Source organism: Mastigoproctus giganteus, chromosome 10, assembly GCF_048544385.1.
Source record: "Mastigoproctus giganteus isolate SK-2022 chromosome 10, ASM4854438v1, whole genome shotgun sequence".
NCBI lineage: Eukaryota > Metazoa > Arthropoda > Arachnida > Uropygi > Thelyphonidae > Mastigoproctus > Mastigoproctus giganteus.
The window spans coordinates 21,041,015-21,057,641 of record NC_143584.1 but is presented as its reverse complement, the minus strand read 5'-3'; the positions used below and the strand labels follow the sequence as shown (position 1 = coordinate 21,057,641).

General features: G+C 35.9%; 1 protein-coding gene across 4 annotated transcripts in view; it reads left to right on the top strand.

The window, feature by feature from the left end:
- The window catches only part of LOC150078841 (low-density lipoprotein receptor class A domain-containing protein 4), a 382,341-nt gene extending 369,329 nt beyond the window's left edge, over positions 1-13,012 (top strand). For all 4 annotated transcript variants that reach the window (XM_090382368.1, XM_090382367.1, XM_090382369.1 and 1 more), the window contains one exon: positions 10,780-13,012. In XM_090382368.1, coding sequence (XP_090238494.1) covers positions 10,780-11,439 — 660 coding nt within the window. In that variant the 3' untranslated portion in view covers positions 11,440-13,012. The remainder of the gene's footprint in view (positions 1-10,779) is intronic.
- Positions 13,013-16,627: the final 3,615 nt, after the last annotated feature.

The following is a 16,627-nucleotide window of genomic DNA, read 5'->3' as shown; positions in this document are numbered from 1 at the left end:
GTTAATGATCAGCACTGGTTTCATTTTGGTTATCCTTGAGTTTCTGCATCTGACATGGTTAATTTTAATAATAGCCTTAATCTTGTTTCATCTGAGTTCTTTCCTTTTAATAGTCGCAGAATAAATTTTTGAAATGAGACATGTGCATCATACACTTGAATGCCATTTTTATGAAATATAACTTTTTTTTATATCATGGCCTGTAAATGTACAATTTTCAAAGTTATGGGAGCTTGTTAGCATATTATTTAGTAATATCAGTGTATGTGTAACAGGAAATTTCAATTCTAATGTGACCAATACATACAGGAATTTTTAAAGAAAATAGTTATTTCATTTCTAGAATTTACTTGATGTGTTTTAGATAATACAAGAAGCAATATTATGATACTTCTATTTTATCTTTTATTTCATCAATTAGATAAATATGAAAGTATATTTGCTTAACTGAATGAATTTATTAATGGTGAATTAAATTATATGGACTGTTCTAGTGGCTTGCATGTGTAGAGAATTACATATACCAAGTGTGTAGGTTTATTTAAGGAAAAATATATAGTCCAGAAATAACAGAAGTATAGAATCATCTGGCTATAGATGTTCTTTGTATAGGTTGAAAATTTATTTGACTTGAACAATATTTACCACACACACTCTGTTTCACATGATGCTTGTGGTACCATTTGTATGTTGTTTTTGTTGAGACTTTGGGACTAGAGGAACTAAGCTTTCAAAACTGTATCCAAGAATGGTAATCATTGAAAGAAATGACTAATATCTTAAAATCCAGGTTGATAAAAAAAAAAAAGTAGAATTCAAGCTTAGGTTTCTATAATTAGAGGTGATATATGAACTAACCACAGAATCTCAACCTTCACTCAAGATTTCTTTTACTGAATTGTGCTTAAAAATACTTTATGAATCATTAGAATCATTAGGTTACTGCTCATTTTTAGTTTTTATACATTTTGACTTAGTAACCTACAAATAGGTTACTAAGTCATAACTATTGAATTAGGTGCCTCCATAGCCAGGTGGGCAGGCGCAGCAGTGCATAGCACACGCTTCTGGGTTAGACCGGGGGTTCGAGCCTGTCACCACATATCCCGGAGCGATATGGCCTTAGTTGCTAATGCTCTTAAAAACCAAATAACAAACAAACATAACTATTGAAAATGCATTTATATATGTATGGAAATTTATCACTTTCAAAAATTGAAAAATTTCAGACATTGTTAAATAAAATCTAAGTATACAGGGTGATTCACTACCAGTGCGACAAACTTGCAGGAGGTGTAGGGGGCACAAAGACAAATCAGAATCACATAGCATTGCAGAGTCCAAAATGCCTTCGTCATGCGGTAGAGGACGTTGAACGGGAGGTTGCGTGAACAGGATCCCCCTGGAAGTCAGCATTTGCGAACTGGTTCCCGAGGCAGTAGGATGGACGAGTATTCAAACATTGAACTGGCCGACATGCACCTCGCGTATGGAGCTGCGGACTGTAACGAGCATGCCGCTCTGTGCTTTTACCAGGAACGTTTCCCGCACAGACGTTCTCCTCATCATACGATTTTTGCACATGTGCACAGAAGGTTACGTGAGACTGGTTGTTTCACGAGAGGTACCATGAATCGAGAGCAAACGACGAGGATGCCAGACAATGAGGAGAATGTCCTACGTCTTGCAGAAGGCAATCCAAGTACAAGTACTCGAGCGATAGGCCAACGATTGAGTATTTCCCAATCCACTGTATGGAGGATACTGTCAACAAACCAAATGAGTTCATACCATCTGCAATGCGTCCAATCATTGGAGCCTGCGGATTATCCATCCGGCGGACTTTTGCTACTTGGTTTCTTCAACAGAAACGGTTCGCAAATGCTGACTTCCAGCGGTATCGTTGTTCACACGACCTCCCATTCAACGTCCTCTACCACATGACAAAGGCATTTCGGACCCTGCAATGCTATGTGATTCCGATTCGTCTTTGTACCCCCTACACCTCCTGGAAGTTTCTCGCACTGGTAGCGACTCACCCTGTATAAGCGTCAGTCAGATGGTTTGATTTTATGGCACACTGACATCTTACGCCATAATGCTCCAAGTCCAGAGCTATAAAACACTAAAAATTATTGGTAACCTAAAATAGATTACCATGTAAAAAAAAATAAACAAATAATAATAAAATTAAAAATTATATAGTTCTAGCTGTAAAAAATGAAAAAATATCAGACAGCTGCCTCAGGCAAATAATATGTGGCTAGGTATATGTATAAGGCTCAGTCAGATAGTTAAATGCACCAAAACAAATGGCATTCGTTGATAAAATTGGGACATTATATTATAATACATATGATATTTAAAATGTGTCACAGTGCATGCACATAGGAAGGTCATCATCATCCCTCAGCAGCAAAGAATGTGTAATATGACTGTGTCCTATGGAGCCAAACTAGAACATCATGCTCTTTAGGATTTTTGTACAGACTAGACTGCCATAGCTGGATTACAGGCTTTACCTGAATTTGTTTGAAACCTATCAATAGCATGAGATCTCCCATTGGGGAAAACAGTTTTTGTATTATGTGCTGATCGTCTGTATAGGGTACAAGCAGGCAACCATTACTCAGGGTTGCTGCTGATTAGGATGCAATGTTAGTCAAATTTCTCATGATCCCAATATGGCTGGACATCCAGCAGAAGTAAATATAGAAATCTAATATCAAAAGATGCTGTAGTTTTTGCTGTATGCAGGCCAGAACTGAATTAGGATTATATCTCACATTGTTAAGGGCAAAGAATTGGTATGTATTACATTTTGTGGTGGTATGTTTGTATAAGATCCAAGGCTCTAACTCTGCATTATATACCGTATTTCCCCATGTATAAGATGCACCTTAATTTTGGGGCCCGAAATTTGAAAAAAAAAAATGTATTACATAAAGTTATTGAACTCAAGTTTTATTCATCATAAAATTCATACAACTCATCACTGTCAAAACTCCCATCCATTAGCTTGCCCTCATCTGTGTCTGATGACGAATCACTGTCTTCATATATTGCCTCGACCTCAGTTCCATCTATGGCATTTGAAATGCCACACTTCTTAAATGACTTGACAATGATCTCAATCTTGATATTATCCCAGGATCTTTTCACCCAGGTACAAACTTCTCCTATAGTTGGTTTCTTCACTCTTCCTGCTGGTGTCAAATTGTCCCCAGAAGACTTCATCCATTAGTTCCATTCGTCTCTCATGGTAGCTTTGAAGGGTTTGTTAATGCTGACATCAAGTGGTTGGAGCTGGGATGTCAAGCCTCCAGGTATGACGGCAAGTTTTGTTTTTTACTCTGCAGCAATCTTCTTTGTATTTTTTGTTACATGTGCTCTGAACTGATCAAGTACCGATAGGGCATGTTTCCGTAAGAGCCCACCTGGTCTCCTGCTCCAAACTTTCTCAAACCAGATCTTCATCCCATCCTGATCCATCCAACCTTTGTCACGAACGTGGACAATCACTCCTCGAGGAATGTCTTCTTTTGGCATTGTTTTGCGTTTGAAAATCAGCATAGGAGGCAGCTTGGTTCCGTCGGCACAACAAGCTCTTTTCATATCCACTTGTCTTCACAGTTACAGTTTTCACCCCATTCTTATCAACAGTTCTGTTACTTGGGACATCAAATTGAAGGGGGGACTTCATCCATATTTACAATCTGTCCCAACTGAAACTAATGTGTCTTCCGACATTGAATGACAAAACGATGAAATTCAAGGACCTTCTGCTCATAGCTTTCAGGCATCTTTTGGGCAAGTCTGGTGCGTGTACGCATGCTTAGTCCATTCCGTTTCATGAACCTGAAGCACCAATTGTGTCCTCCTTTGAAATCAGTAACTTCTTTTTCATCAGCAATTCTTCTTGCCTCATGCTGAACCATCTTTTTGGACACAGGAATTCCAATTGCTCTTTGCTCCTCAATCTATATCTTCAATTCCCTCTCTAAATTCAAGTTACGGGGGGAAATGTTTAGATTGGACTGCAGGAAGTTTTATTTTAGCCAGCGAATTATAAATTACTGGAATAAGTTGCCTTCATGGGTGGTAGAGGCCGACAGTTTGGGGAAATTCAAAGGTCATCTGGATAGTACTTTTGGGTAAGGGAAGCGCATAGGAGGATAGGTTTAATTTCCTTTTTTTTTATTAATTATTATTATTTATTATTATTTTTTTTGTTTTTATCATTGTTTTGTTCGGATTTTTTTTTTTTTTTTGGCTGGTGCAGCATAAGCCATAGGCTTTCTTGCACCATGCAGCCATTACTTTTTCAGTAGGGTTTCTTCTTCCTGTAGCCAGTCTTGGATTGTTTTCTCAGTTGGAGGAGGACCAAACTTATGTTCAGCAGCACGATTTCCATTCACTTTTGCAAACTGGATCACTTTTAACTTAAATTCAGCACTGTACAAAAATCTTTTCTGAGCCATTTCTGGACAGAACGTGGCAAAACGTAACCTAATATAGCGGTAACAAGTGTGAAACAATGGGCGCAAAGACAACAAGTGCAAAAAAAGCAGGAAATGCAAGTAAAAAAAATCTACAACTACTGTATAAGACGCACCCAGTTTTTGGACCCCAAAAATTTTTCGAAAAAAGGTGCGTCTTATACATGGGGAAATACGGTATGCTGCAATCGGAGGGAATCTGCTCAATATTGTAGTGTCTGGAAAGTAGCAGATCCAATATATAGTTCTGACTTCAAACCATCTGTGTAGACTGGCAAGAAGTAGAGCATTCAGCTCAGTGTGCTGAGTAAAGTTACAGGTAGACAAAAAAAAAAAAAAAAAAAATTCAACTTTCCCACAGTTAAGGGAGAAGCTGGAGGCTAGAATACAAACATGCCAGAGTGGTGGAGGTTGCCTTGGTGATGGAGCAACTTTGTCCACCATGATATGTAAATCTCTGAGTAGTCTTGGATACAAATACTAGATGGATGGATAGCAGCCTGATGACATATTCTCAGTGTGGCTCAAAAATAGAATTCCAATGGCTTGGCAGGAATTTCAGTTTAAAAGTATACTGTAGAGACAACTGCTTTCATTGAAACAATATGGAGAGTTCATTTGGTTCCACGTATAAGTTTTGTACAGGAGACATTTTAAGTGTGCCAGTAGTAATGCCAAACAGCCCAATGATGGATGGGATCTAAACGCTAAAGTATAAGCTATTTCTGGCAGATACATCTACCAGAGGCCAATAATTTAATTTTGAAGCCTCTGATACTGTTGGAGTAAAGCGTGGCAATTCATACCCCACAAAGCAGAGCAGAGAGAGCACATAGGATGTTCAGTCCTCTCATGCACAGTTGACAAATATGTGTAGAAAGGTAAACTTTTTGTTAAATATCAGTTCCAGAAATCTTGTCTCAGATATTATAGTTCTATAAGAATTAGTAAAAAATTCAGAGCTACAGGGCTCAATAATGCCATGATTTTTTAATATATTAAATCTTGTGTACAAGATTTCGTGTAGTCAGTGGGATTCATCGTACGAGGGTTCCACTCGTTGCACGTTAGAGTTACGTGTCAAGCAACATGCTGCTTCCGTCCGCACATTGCACGCTAACGCGTCGGAGTTGGCCTTTCATGCTGTCAGTGATGGTCACGTATTCCTATTCAATGAAGCGGTAATTTTAAATATACAACACAATTACATAAAATTATTGATCGCTGAAACACTTAATGGAACTACACGAAAATTCTATCAATGTGCGACGGCCTTATCTAATTTTGGATTTCTGGTCTTTGTTGCGCATGCATCAATATAAATAATCTCTATATTTCAGAGTCAGATACACACACAAACACTTTGTGATATTCCCATCCTGTGAACACGGCGATCAACCGAAAAGCGTGGTCTGCTTAGGGAAGGGAAACAGCTGTGCATTTCATTTAATTTGAGTAAATCGTAACTTTTAATCCGTTTAATTGTGATTTTAATAGTGTTTTTAATTAGTAATTTTAATTATTTATTATCAGAACCAGTTTTAACTATTTATTATGACACAATGTCTTCTCGCGGTGGTTTGATATGTTTCGGGGTCAGGTTGGGGCTTTCGATTCCATTGCGCATTGGATTTGTTCATATCTCTGTGAGTGAGGGAATTCATTAATTCGTTTTTTCACTTTTTTCATCTTATTTTATTTGTCACATATGAGAATTGACTGGAAGCATTCCACAAAAAAGATTGAGGTAATCGTACTTTATAATAAATTATAGTTCAAAATACCTTGTCTCAGGTATTATAGAAACTGCATTTTGTTCAGGTTCAGGTTCATTTTTTCCACAAAAATGTATTCAAGTGTGTTTTGTGGCAAGAATCTGAAGCAGTTTGTCATTGCGCAGGTTTTCAGGCAATCAGTGGCACGTTGCAGTTGTCTTTCACACTTTATGTTACGTGACTGGGAAAACATACTCAAGTTATCAAGGGAGAAGGTATTGTTCACAGTTGGAGGAAGATATTTGGCAATGGAATTCACTTTAATGGCAAAAACACATAACACATGGCTCTGATCCTTGGGCTACTCCTTTTGGCAAAAAGACAGAGAGGGAGTGGATCCTACACAAACTTGGAAAGCACAATAGGATAAAAAATTTTAATAAAAATGGGGAGGTGACCTCTAACAGCAATGCTATAAAAGGTCTATTATAGAAAAAAAATACCAGATCTCCAAGTTATCTCATATGCTTTTTCCATGTCAAAAAAAAAAAAAAAAAAAAAAAAAAGACAGTTGGAAAGTATTTCAGATATCTGTCTAATCATTTGGCCAAAAGTAGACCTGTTCCTTCAGGAGCTGCACTGTACTCTGGAGAGAAAGTCATTAGCTTCCAAATACCATATAAGATGGGTATTGACCATTCCCTCCAAGAATTTGCACAAACAGCTAGTCAGTGATAGCATGATAGTTAAATCTTTGCAATCCTTTGTCTTAGGAAAGGTAAGGATAATTGCTTTATGTCAGGAATCAAGAAACTGCTCCTAAAGAAAGATTGTGTTATATGGAAAGAGCAGGTGATCCGTAGATCTTGGTTAAAGGTATTTAATCCTTCCATAATGGATATCATTATGGAATTGCGGTCCAACAGCACTTGCATTAGTAAGTGTAGAACTGTTTTTAATTTTTCTGTGGTGAATGGCTCATAAGTATGAAAATCCTTAATTTGAAAGCTTAGTGCCTTATTTTTATTTTTCCCTTTCAAGACCAGAAACTCTGAGGAGTGAGACGTTACAGAGATATTAAAAATGTCTTGCCAAAAGTACAGTCTACTGTGTCCAGTACATATGATGCACTGGGCATCAGGAGCATCTTTATTTCCAAAACTTGTAAAGGCTAAAATTAAAATAACTGTCATTATACTTTCGTTTTGGTCTTTTATTAGTTGGTTTTCCTGTTTTTTCACTTCAGATTTTTGAGAAACAAAAGGCTGTGATTGTTCATTCTCACTTTGAAGTGTGCAATATTGTGTTCGTTTTCATTGACCACAGTTGCACTACTAGAAGTACTTTGCTTCTCATTTTAAAGTTCCATTTTTCAACCACAAATCCATGGTCACATATTTTAATAATAATGTTTCAAAATACTGATAATCAAAAAAAAATTTATACAAGAATGTGAGTTATGATATCGGTTCGTTTCCTTCAACCCGTGTACTCCAGACTAAATCACATACGAATGGCATATTAGACCACTACATTGCTACTGTTTTGTAGATAGCATTACCTCTACGCATACTTCTCTATGCAAAGCCTGCCAAAATAAAGTGTTCTGTGCGTCTATTTGATTATTAGAAAATTATAATGATACAAAAGTGGTGTAGCTACAAATTTGCAAAATATATTTATTTTATTTTATTTTTTTAATTATTAATTATGATTTTTCACAGAACACTAATTTGGGAAATGCTGGATTAGAGCATGCTTTCGTGTGTGCATGTTTAAAGGCTATGAGATTAGTTGTGGTAGGACGTCTTCAGAATATCCCCAAGCTTTGTTTGAGCCTTTTTTGCTGGTGTACATTTTATATTTAACCACTGTTTTGGAAATGGCGGAAACTGGGTAGATGTTTCCAGAATTGCAGTGGCGTGGACATTATTTTCTGTGATGTGCATGACTGCATCATTAATATGCTCCTGACTGATTGTAGTGATGCTAAGCTCTGCCAGATGTTGGAAGGCATACTAGTCAGCCTGATCAACCTTTCATTGGGATAACCTAAAAAGAAGTCTCCCACTAAGTGAAGTTAGCACAGTGAAATGATCACTCCCATATGGGTTTACCATCTCCCAAGTAACTGAAGGAAGGAGAGAAGGGGAGCAAATAGAAAGATCATTGGCAGAAAATGTGTGAGTAGGCATGTGGAAGAAGGTGTTAGTTCCAAGATTTAAAAGGGAGAGGTCATTATCAATGAACATATATTCTATGACACATCCCCTTTCATTAAAGTCAGCACTACCCCACAAGGTATTATCAAGATATATTGAGTAAATGTTTATTGAGATCCCCCACAAAGTAAAACAAGGGAAAGCAATTGCATAATGAGGTAAGGTCTCTCTGGGGAATGTCAGTCCTAGGAGGCAAACAGATGGCGCATACTGTTAACAAAACACTCTATTGTAAGACAAACTGCTACCACTTCTATGTTGGTGTTAAGTGGCATAGTTTTAAATGGATCTGGTTTCCCACAATGATAGCAACTGCTCCATGGGCAGAATTTCCATATTTTTAGTTTTATCATGCAAGGAAAGGTTTCATTTGTTGTCGGGTATGTTTCCTTTAAGCAAAAACTGGTTCATGCTTTCATAGGAGTACCTTGATGTCATCAGTATTTTGTCAGAATTTACAATTCCACTGTATGGATTTAGCCATTATTTGGGCTTGGTAGATCCATTGATCAGCTTCCAAAGTGCTGAAGGCTTGTTTTTCTCAGCCTTGAATTTGTCTTTTTTTGGAGAAGTACAGACATTGTCCTGTCTATTTCTTCCTCTGTAAAGAGTTCCAAGATTGAATCATCCAATCCTCCTTCCATGACATCCACATTTGTATGTGTTATAGGGTTACTTCAGGTTTTTAGGCTTTTCTTTACCACTGTTTTTGGTAGTAGTGAAGCATTAAGAGTTACAGAGATAGAGTGACAGTGATTGGTCTTCCAGTTTTTACAAGCGTAATATGTAGTGTGTGATGGGAGTAAGTGACTCTGGGTGGGATAGCCATTTTAGCTTGAGTTCTGATAAAACATCTCCCTGCTACCTTCTGAGCATACTAAGATTTGCTCATATTTAGAGGTTTTACTGCTTTTCTTGCCTCCTGGTACATGCTTAGCTTCTTTCTTTTTCTTCCTTCTACCTCTGACATGCTCAGAGTATGTAAGGTGCTCTCCTTGGCAGTTAATAAAGGTGGATTTTGTAGTGGAATGATGTAATTTCATGGTCCTTTCCACCACACTGAATGCATACGAGGGCAATTTGTGAGTGTTCATATTTCTAATACTTACAGGATTTGGTACATATGGATGTACAGAGCAGTTAAGATTAGCTAGCTTTAAATGAATTATGAGATATTAGTAAATGTAACTGAGGGTTCTAGATTTCCACTTCTATGTACAAATGTTCATTTTGCAGCTGTTTCTCCTTGGATTTTTAGTTTGAACCAGATTTCGTCCTCAAAAGCTTCAAGATCCCATTGATATTATTCCCCATGATGAGCTTAGTGTCTTGTGGGTGTTAGTACAATGAGTATTCTCCCAATCAATGTGGCTCAGTGGAACTGTTCTGAGTTCTTGTCACTTTTTGTCTCAATAAAAACAAAGCCACTGGATTGTTTCTGGGGAGCTTGCCTGTTTACCAGCCTTCCCAAACCCTTCTGTATTACGAAGGGGATATTTTTCTTATGGGTTTTTCACTTGTAGAATGTACTATAAGATATCAAGGTGTTGGGGACCTGATATGTCTTTGGTTCTGGGTCTCTTTGCTGAGGTGACTTTTTTTTTTTTTTTTTTTTAATTTTCTGGGACCTTGTTCGGATCCCAGAAGAAGAATTTAGATTATCAAGGATTTGTAGTAGTTTATTTATTTATTATATATATATTTTTCTGTTTTGGATTCCGGGCTCCCCACCTACCATCGAGTCCAAAGGGATGCCCGCTACCCGAGTGCCATACTACACCTCCACCAGCCTTAATCCTGTCCCTCGGACCATGAGGGTATTGAGCATGGCATCAACATGGTTGACCCCGGCCGTTGTTCCCACTAGCCAAATGATTCTGGAAAAGCCACCCCAGGACCACTTGTCTTTTCAAAGTAGTGGGTACCTACTTTGACAAGATGGGGGGGGAGATAATCCTCAACCACTAGTGTTCTTCTTTCTGAGTTTCCACAGGGTGTAGTGCACAGCAAACATGCTGGATTCCTATAGTGTTTACCTGGAACCTAAGTTGAGTGCTGGATCCCAGTGATGCCACTCTGGAGGTCCAGCAGCAGCATTGCTGAGAGGTTCTTGCACCACATACATCATAGGAGACTACTATAATGTAAAAATTGCATATATCTGTTACCTTAAAATTCTTTATCTTATTTCTTTCCCCATATCTTCCTCATTTGAATTATTTCTAATATTAAATAACATGACAGGAATTTTAAGAGATCAATTTAATTATTATTTGATTGACTTGAGACTTTAAATGCCTGCCTTATCATGTGTATTTTATAGCTATATATTTAATTTTGCAGGTGTTATATTCATCTGCCACAGTTCAGGAGCAACAAAGGCGAGAAGCTCTTGCTCATCATGACCATCAAGTTAGAATGCAATCAGTTCAGATGGACTTGGCACTTAATTTGCCTCCTTCCATAGCATTGCCTGATGGGGAGGAGCATCCTTATGGTAGTGCAAAGAGCCTCAAGTTACGTGATCCAGAACAAGAAAGTGAGATCTACAGAGGATGCATCAGGCCACCTCCTAATCGGACTATTACCACAGGGGATAAGCTACCACCCTTTAGATCAAATTCTGTCGGCCTTCTTCACAAGTTCAATACACCTCCTTGTCTTGTAAGGACCGTAGATAATACTCCCCTAGTCATGCGCTCCCATAGCATGAGTTCCAGTTCGTCTCAGGCCAGCAAGCTTAGTTACCCCAATTCGCACTTTTCTCCAATACCACCCCCTAATTCAGCTCCTCAATTGCAACTACAACCATCTGTTGTAGGTTGTAATAACACAATAGGTACCAACAGTATCAACAGTAATGGTTCCAACAGGACCTATGGCTGTGCCAGGGCATCGAGCAATGAGTTCAACCATATGGAGCCTCCACCACCATATAGTGAAGTAGTCAGTAATTGGAACTTCAGTGGTATTATTAATAGGCAACCAAACAACGGAGTTTGACCATAATTTGGCTAAGAACATTAGTCTTTCATTTATCCATAAATTGTGTGATAGCCTTGTCACTTCCATCAGTAGAAATAAGAGTTGTTGCTTGTGACAATGCTGTGGACATGTGTTGCCTCTTTTCAAGATGCAAGCAAGCCTAAAGAGTTCAACTGCTGTGGAAGCTATCTCTGGCAATTAGAGAGGGAGGGGATAGGAGGGAAGGGTAGTGTGCACATGTATGTAACCGTGTGTCAGTAACCTATTTGTATGTGTGTGTGTGTGTCTAAAAAAAAAGTAATTTATGTTGCCCACGTTCAGTGCCTCAAATTTTATTGTGAATATTTTGTTTATGTTTGTTTTCTAACAGTCAGTTCCACCTATATCTTTTTAGGAATATTTTTTATGTATTGGGTACCATAAAGATCTTTGAACTAAGAGGGCAAAATCACATGTTTGTCTAGAGGTATCTCACCCCCCTCCCCACCAACTTCCTAGCACAGACCTCTTGACTATTTTTCCTCACTGCCCTCGCAATTTACTCTGTTCTGTTTCAATTGAAATACTGATACCACTGTGATAAGATGGTACCGAAGAGTTCAGTAAATGGGAAAACACACACACACAATTGCAAATTTGGAAGATGTGTTTATGACAAAATAAGTAAAAATGGTATGTGTTCCCAGAAATGGTGCTATACCCAACCACACACCTTTATATACTAATATAAAGGTGTGAGCATATGTGATCTGAATGATCTTTTAAGGTCATTTATCTGGGCGATTGAGATGAGGACCACAAAAATGAATATACATCTGTATAGGGTAAAGCAGTGTCTTCTATTACAATGTAAGAATTTGTGAAGTTTTCATAGAATTACAAAATTTGGACTGATGTCAGAAGGATGAGCTGTTTGAACATAAGATTTTTTTTACGAACATGATACATAGATATTAAAATTTGTATAATTTCTGTTAAAGTACACCTCCATGTTTATAAGCCAGTGATATTCCAAGAGGGGGAAGAGAAGTGGTTGATAACTATAGGTTTCCTAATTGAGAGGCATAAATAAATTGAGGTATATGCTAAAAATATTTGAAGTTTATGCTTATCACAGACTAATTCTGCTAAATAAACAGACAACCAATAGATCCAGAATTTTACTAAATATGACAAATCACAATAGTAAAGCTAGGTATAGCTGCAGAGTCATACTTCCCTAAATACACAAATTTAGATTTATCAAAAACTAAATTTACAACACTAACCAGTTGTCTGTTATTGAGAAATCAACACATTACTGTTCTAAGAAAAGTTTTTTTATTTTTTTTAAAGCTAAGGAGTTTCAGATACACATAGTTTGAAGAAAGTCCCTCTATCTTTGGCCCACAGTATCATTTTTAAGCATGTTTAAGCCAGTTGTTGGATGTCTGATGCAAATCAGGCTTCCAGCACCACATTTAGGAAATATGAAATTGAGTCTACCTTGAAGCCTACTGTGCTTACTACTGCCAATGTATCAAATGATATACAGACAATAGTATGCATAACACTATTGAATACATTATGCATCAATTAAGTATAGGTAAATAATTTCTTTAGGAGCAGGGAGAGAAAGAAAATGCTACTTTATACTTTTTTTATTATTATTTCATTTTCTTCATTCCAGCACTTCATTGTTTAAACATGTAAAGTAATATTTTTTTGTAAATGAGTAATGGATGGAGATAAATTGTTTCCAACTTTTAGGATTAATTTCAAATTCAAAATTAACTTCTGACAGAATATGTTTAAAGTGGATACACTGAAGGGCTTGTCAAGTAAAAATAGAAATTGCATATTTGAACTCAGTTTAAATATTTGCTAATATTCAAACGGCAATTATTTAGGTAGTTTGCTTTAAGTGCATTACATACCCAGTAATTGCATAATTCCTTTAGTCTGTAAGTCTCCATGGCTTGGCAAATATCTCAAAAAGCTGACACATGAAAATTCCCAGGATTTTTTATAGTTGCTGAAATAATTTCATTCAACATATTGGCACTCTAATCTAAAATCAGAGAAAGTGCAAATTCTACTTGATTACTTTAATTGTTGTCTGCATGACAGTTTGGTCTTCTATGAATGATTGTCATTGAAGTGTCAGGTTGTTCTTTAACATTTTTAATTCATTGAATTATACTTAAATGCATAAAACTGAAAGAAAAAAAAAAGCATGATGCATATTATGCAACATTATTATCATTATATTTGTTATAACATCATAAATGCCAATGCTAATATACTACATAAGGCACTCATCAGTGAAAGTGTTGATTACTTATATAACAAAAAATGAAAAAAAAAATATGTAACTAAGAAACCTTATTTAACTGAGGTAATCTCAAATTTGCCAGACTAAAGGAATTAGCATATTTAAATATTAATATTGAACATGCTAGTAAAAGATATTTGTTTGCATATTCTGCTTTATACATCATATTCAGATCTGGAGGCTGCACCTAACAAAACATTCTTTTACAGTGGGTTCAAAGAAAGGGCAACCAAATTGGCAAGGAACACTAATCACTGTCCATAGGGAAGGGGAGGGAACCTGATTGAGGTATATAAGGTCCTGAAGGGAATGAGTAAAATGAATGAGGGAGGCATATTTTCACTATTAAGAGACACAAGGGCCATGCAGCACAAATATGAAATCTAAGGAGCAATAGAAGGCTGCATCTCATGAAATTTACCTTCAAGCATGTTGTAGACCACTGACCTCCTTAAAGTGGCTGAGGCCAAGAGGTCAGTACAGTGCAGAATTAGATGATCACATTTTAGGAAGTTGAGTGATTTATTTTATTTCTGCAGATGCAGGAAAAAGTCTACTTTATTGCATCATTTTGACCATTCTAATACATGTTAATTGCTAACAAAATAACTCATATTCTTTAGTCAAATACTAAGAAAAGTTACAGTTTATCTCATATTTAAAGAAGTACAGTGCATACAAGCTTTTAGTGCAGAGATTCCCAAATATCTTAACTTCTAACAGGTTATCAATTAATTATAAATAATTTTATAAATACAGTGTATCCTAATGAATAAAAGAATCATTAATCATGAATTTTCGATTTTGAAATTAAATTTTTCAGTATTCCACATTTCACTATCATAGCATTTTGAAGTTAAATTTGCATTGTTTCTTTACTAGTTTTTATCCCTTTGATGGGAATTATCCATCTAGCCTCTTAGAGAAGAAAGGAAGGAGATCATTTAATGAATTAATTCCCGTCCAAAGATAATTTCACCTATTTTTATGTGCCACTTTGATTTCAAGGTACCATATTAAGTTTGCATGTGCTTGTAAAAATGATTTACAGAATATAAAGAAATGCTATTCCTCTTTCCTATTCTAAATACAACTGTGGTTACGTAAAGCAGGAAGCCATCTTATTTGAGATAGCTATTCAATAGTTTTGAAAGCTCTGTCATTGTGGCTCACAGCTGTGCAATGGTAAATTAATGACCTGTTTTAAGGTCTTAGAGGCTGCCTTAGTGTAATTCTACTTGAAAAGTTTGTCTCTGCTGGTTGAAATTTAATAATTTCACATCTGACTGGTATGGTGGAAGGTGAAAGCCCTGTTAAAGACAATCCTAATGTTATGTAAAGTTTGCAGATTTGTTCTTCAAATGAATATCACTGACAAAAGACACAGTGTATTTTAATAGAAATGTGTAACTAAGTGCATTGTTACCATTGGTTGTGTAATAGATAAATAAAATTGGAAATACAATCAACATTTTGAAAGTAAATTAATTCAGTGTATATGAAATTAATCAAGAAAAGTATGTGATTTTGAGATTTTTATCCATTTATTGCAAATCTGTTAAGCTATAGTTGAAGTTGTCCATTTAGGAAACTGATATATTACATATACTTGCATTGCAACAGCTTTGCAGATGTGCACCTCTGTCTTAAAGCAGTATTACTTATGAAGCACAACCATAAAAATGCAATGAAAATAGCTCATAATTTGTCATTAATTTTAAGACTAGAATAATTTAATTATCTTTTGATCATAATTATCATTTTATAAATACTTTAAGCAAGATACTTTAGATATATTTTCTGAAAATTAAAGCACTTATGAAACATTAAGTTATTTATTAATAGGAAATATACATAGTTCATTAAATTACATAATTAAATACAGAGTAAGATAAAAAGTTATGACAGTAGTAAATATTTAATTATCCTTTGTTTTACATAATATATATTTAGAATTTTCAAAGCAGTTAAATTATTACCCTCACTTCAGTACAGAAGGCAGCAATAAACACTGAAATTTTGAAACTGTTAATAAAAAAAATATTTTTTCTCTTTCTCAATTAAGTTTAAGTTAAAAACAAATGTAGAACAGCAGAGATTCTGGACTTTTTAAATTATTCTTCTATTTTGAAAATAATGCCATATGGAAGTATGGCATTGTCCCATTGCAGTTTAGTATGCAATGTATGCCAAGAAAACCTGTCCCCCCCCACCATTTACTCCCATAGCTTAGTATAATAAATATCTTATACAAATAACAAAAATATTTCATTTTTATTTTTTAAGATATGAGAATGAGATGTACATATAAAATAACCATACTTTAACTTGAAGAAGCTTTTGTGCAAAGAAGATATGAATATTTTTAGTTTGGTAAGTATAGGTTTACCATAATTAGTTCTCTGTATGAAATCTTTTATTTTGTATATTCTGGTGGACTGTTTGATGGGGAGGGAATTGCCAAAAACTATTCTTGATTATGACAGTTATAAATGTTTAACAGTGAAAAGTGCACATATGCTTCTTGACTGCAGATGCACACACTGCAAATCAGTGAACTAGCTTTGATTTCCAGCCCTATGGAGGGGGATTTTTTTTTTCTCCATTTTGCTTAGTAGTTCCCAAATAACTAAGTTAGAAAGTGTTTTTAACCTAGACTCAGGGGGGAGTGTATATCAACAGATACCTTAATTTTGCATTAAAAAAAAAAAAACTGGTTGATCTCTAGGCAACTTTCTGCATATCTGGTTTTGGTTCCAAATATGAAATTATTTTATACATAGTGCTGTTTGAAATATTTGTACTGTTTTATTGATCCCTGCAAAAATGATTGAACAGAACCAAGCCCAACTCACTGCCATAAGTAGGAATACTATAACACTAGTCTATATA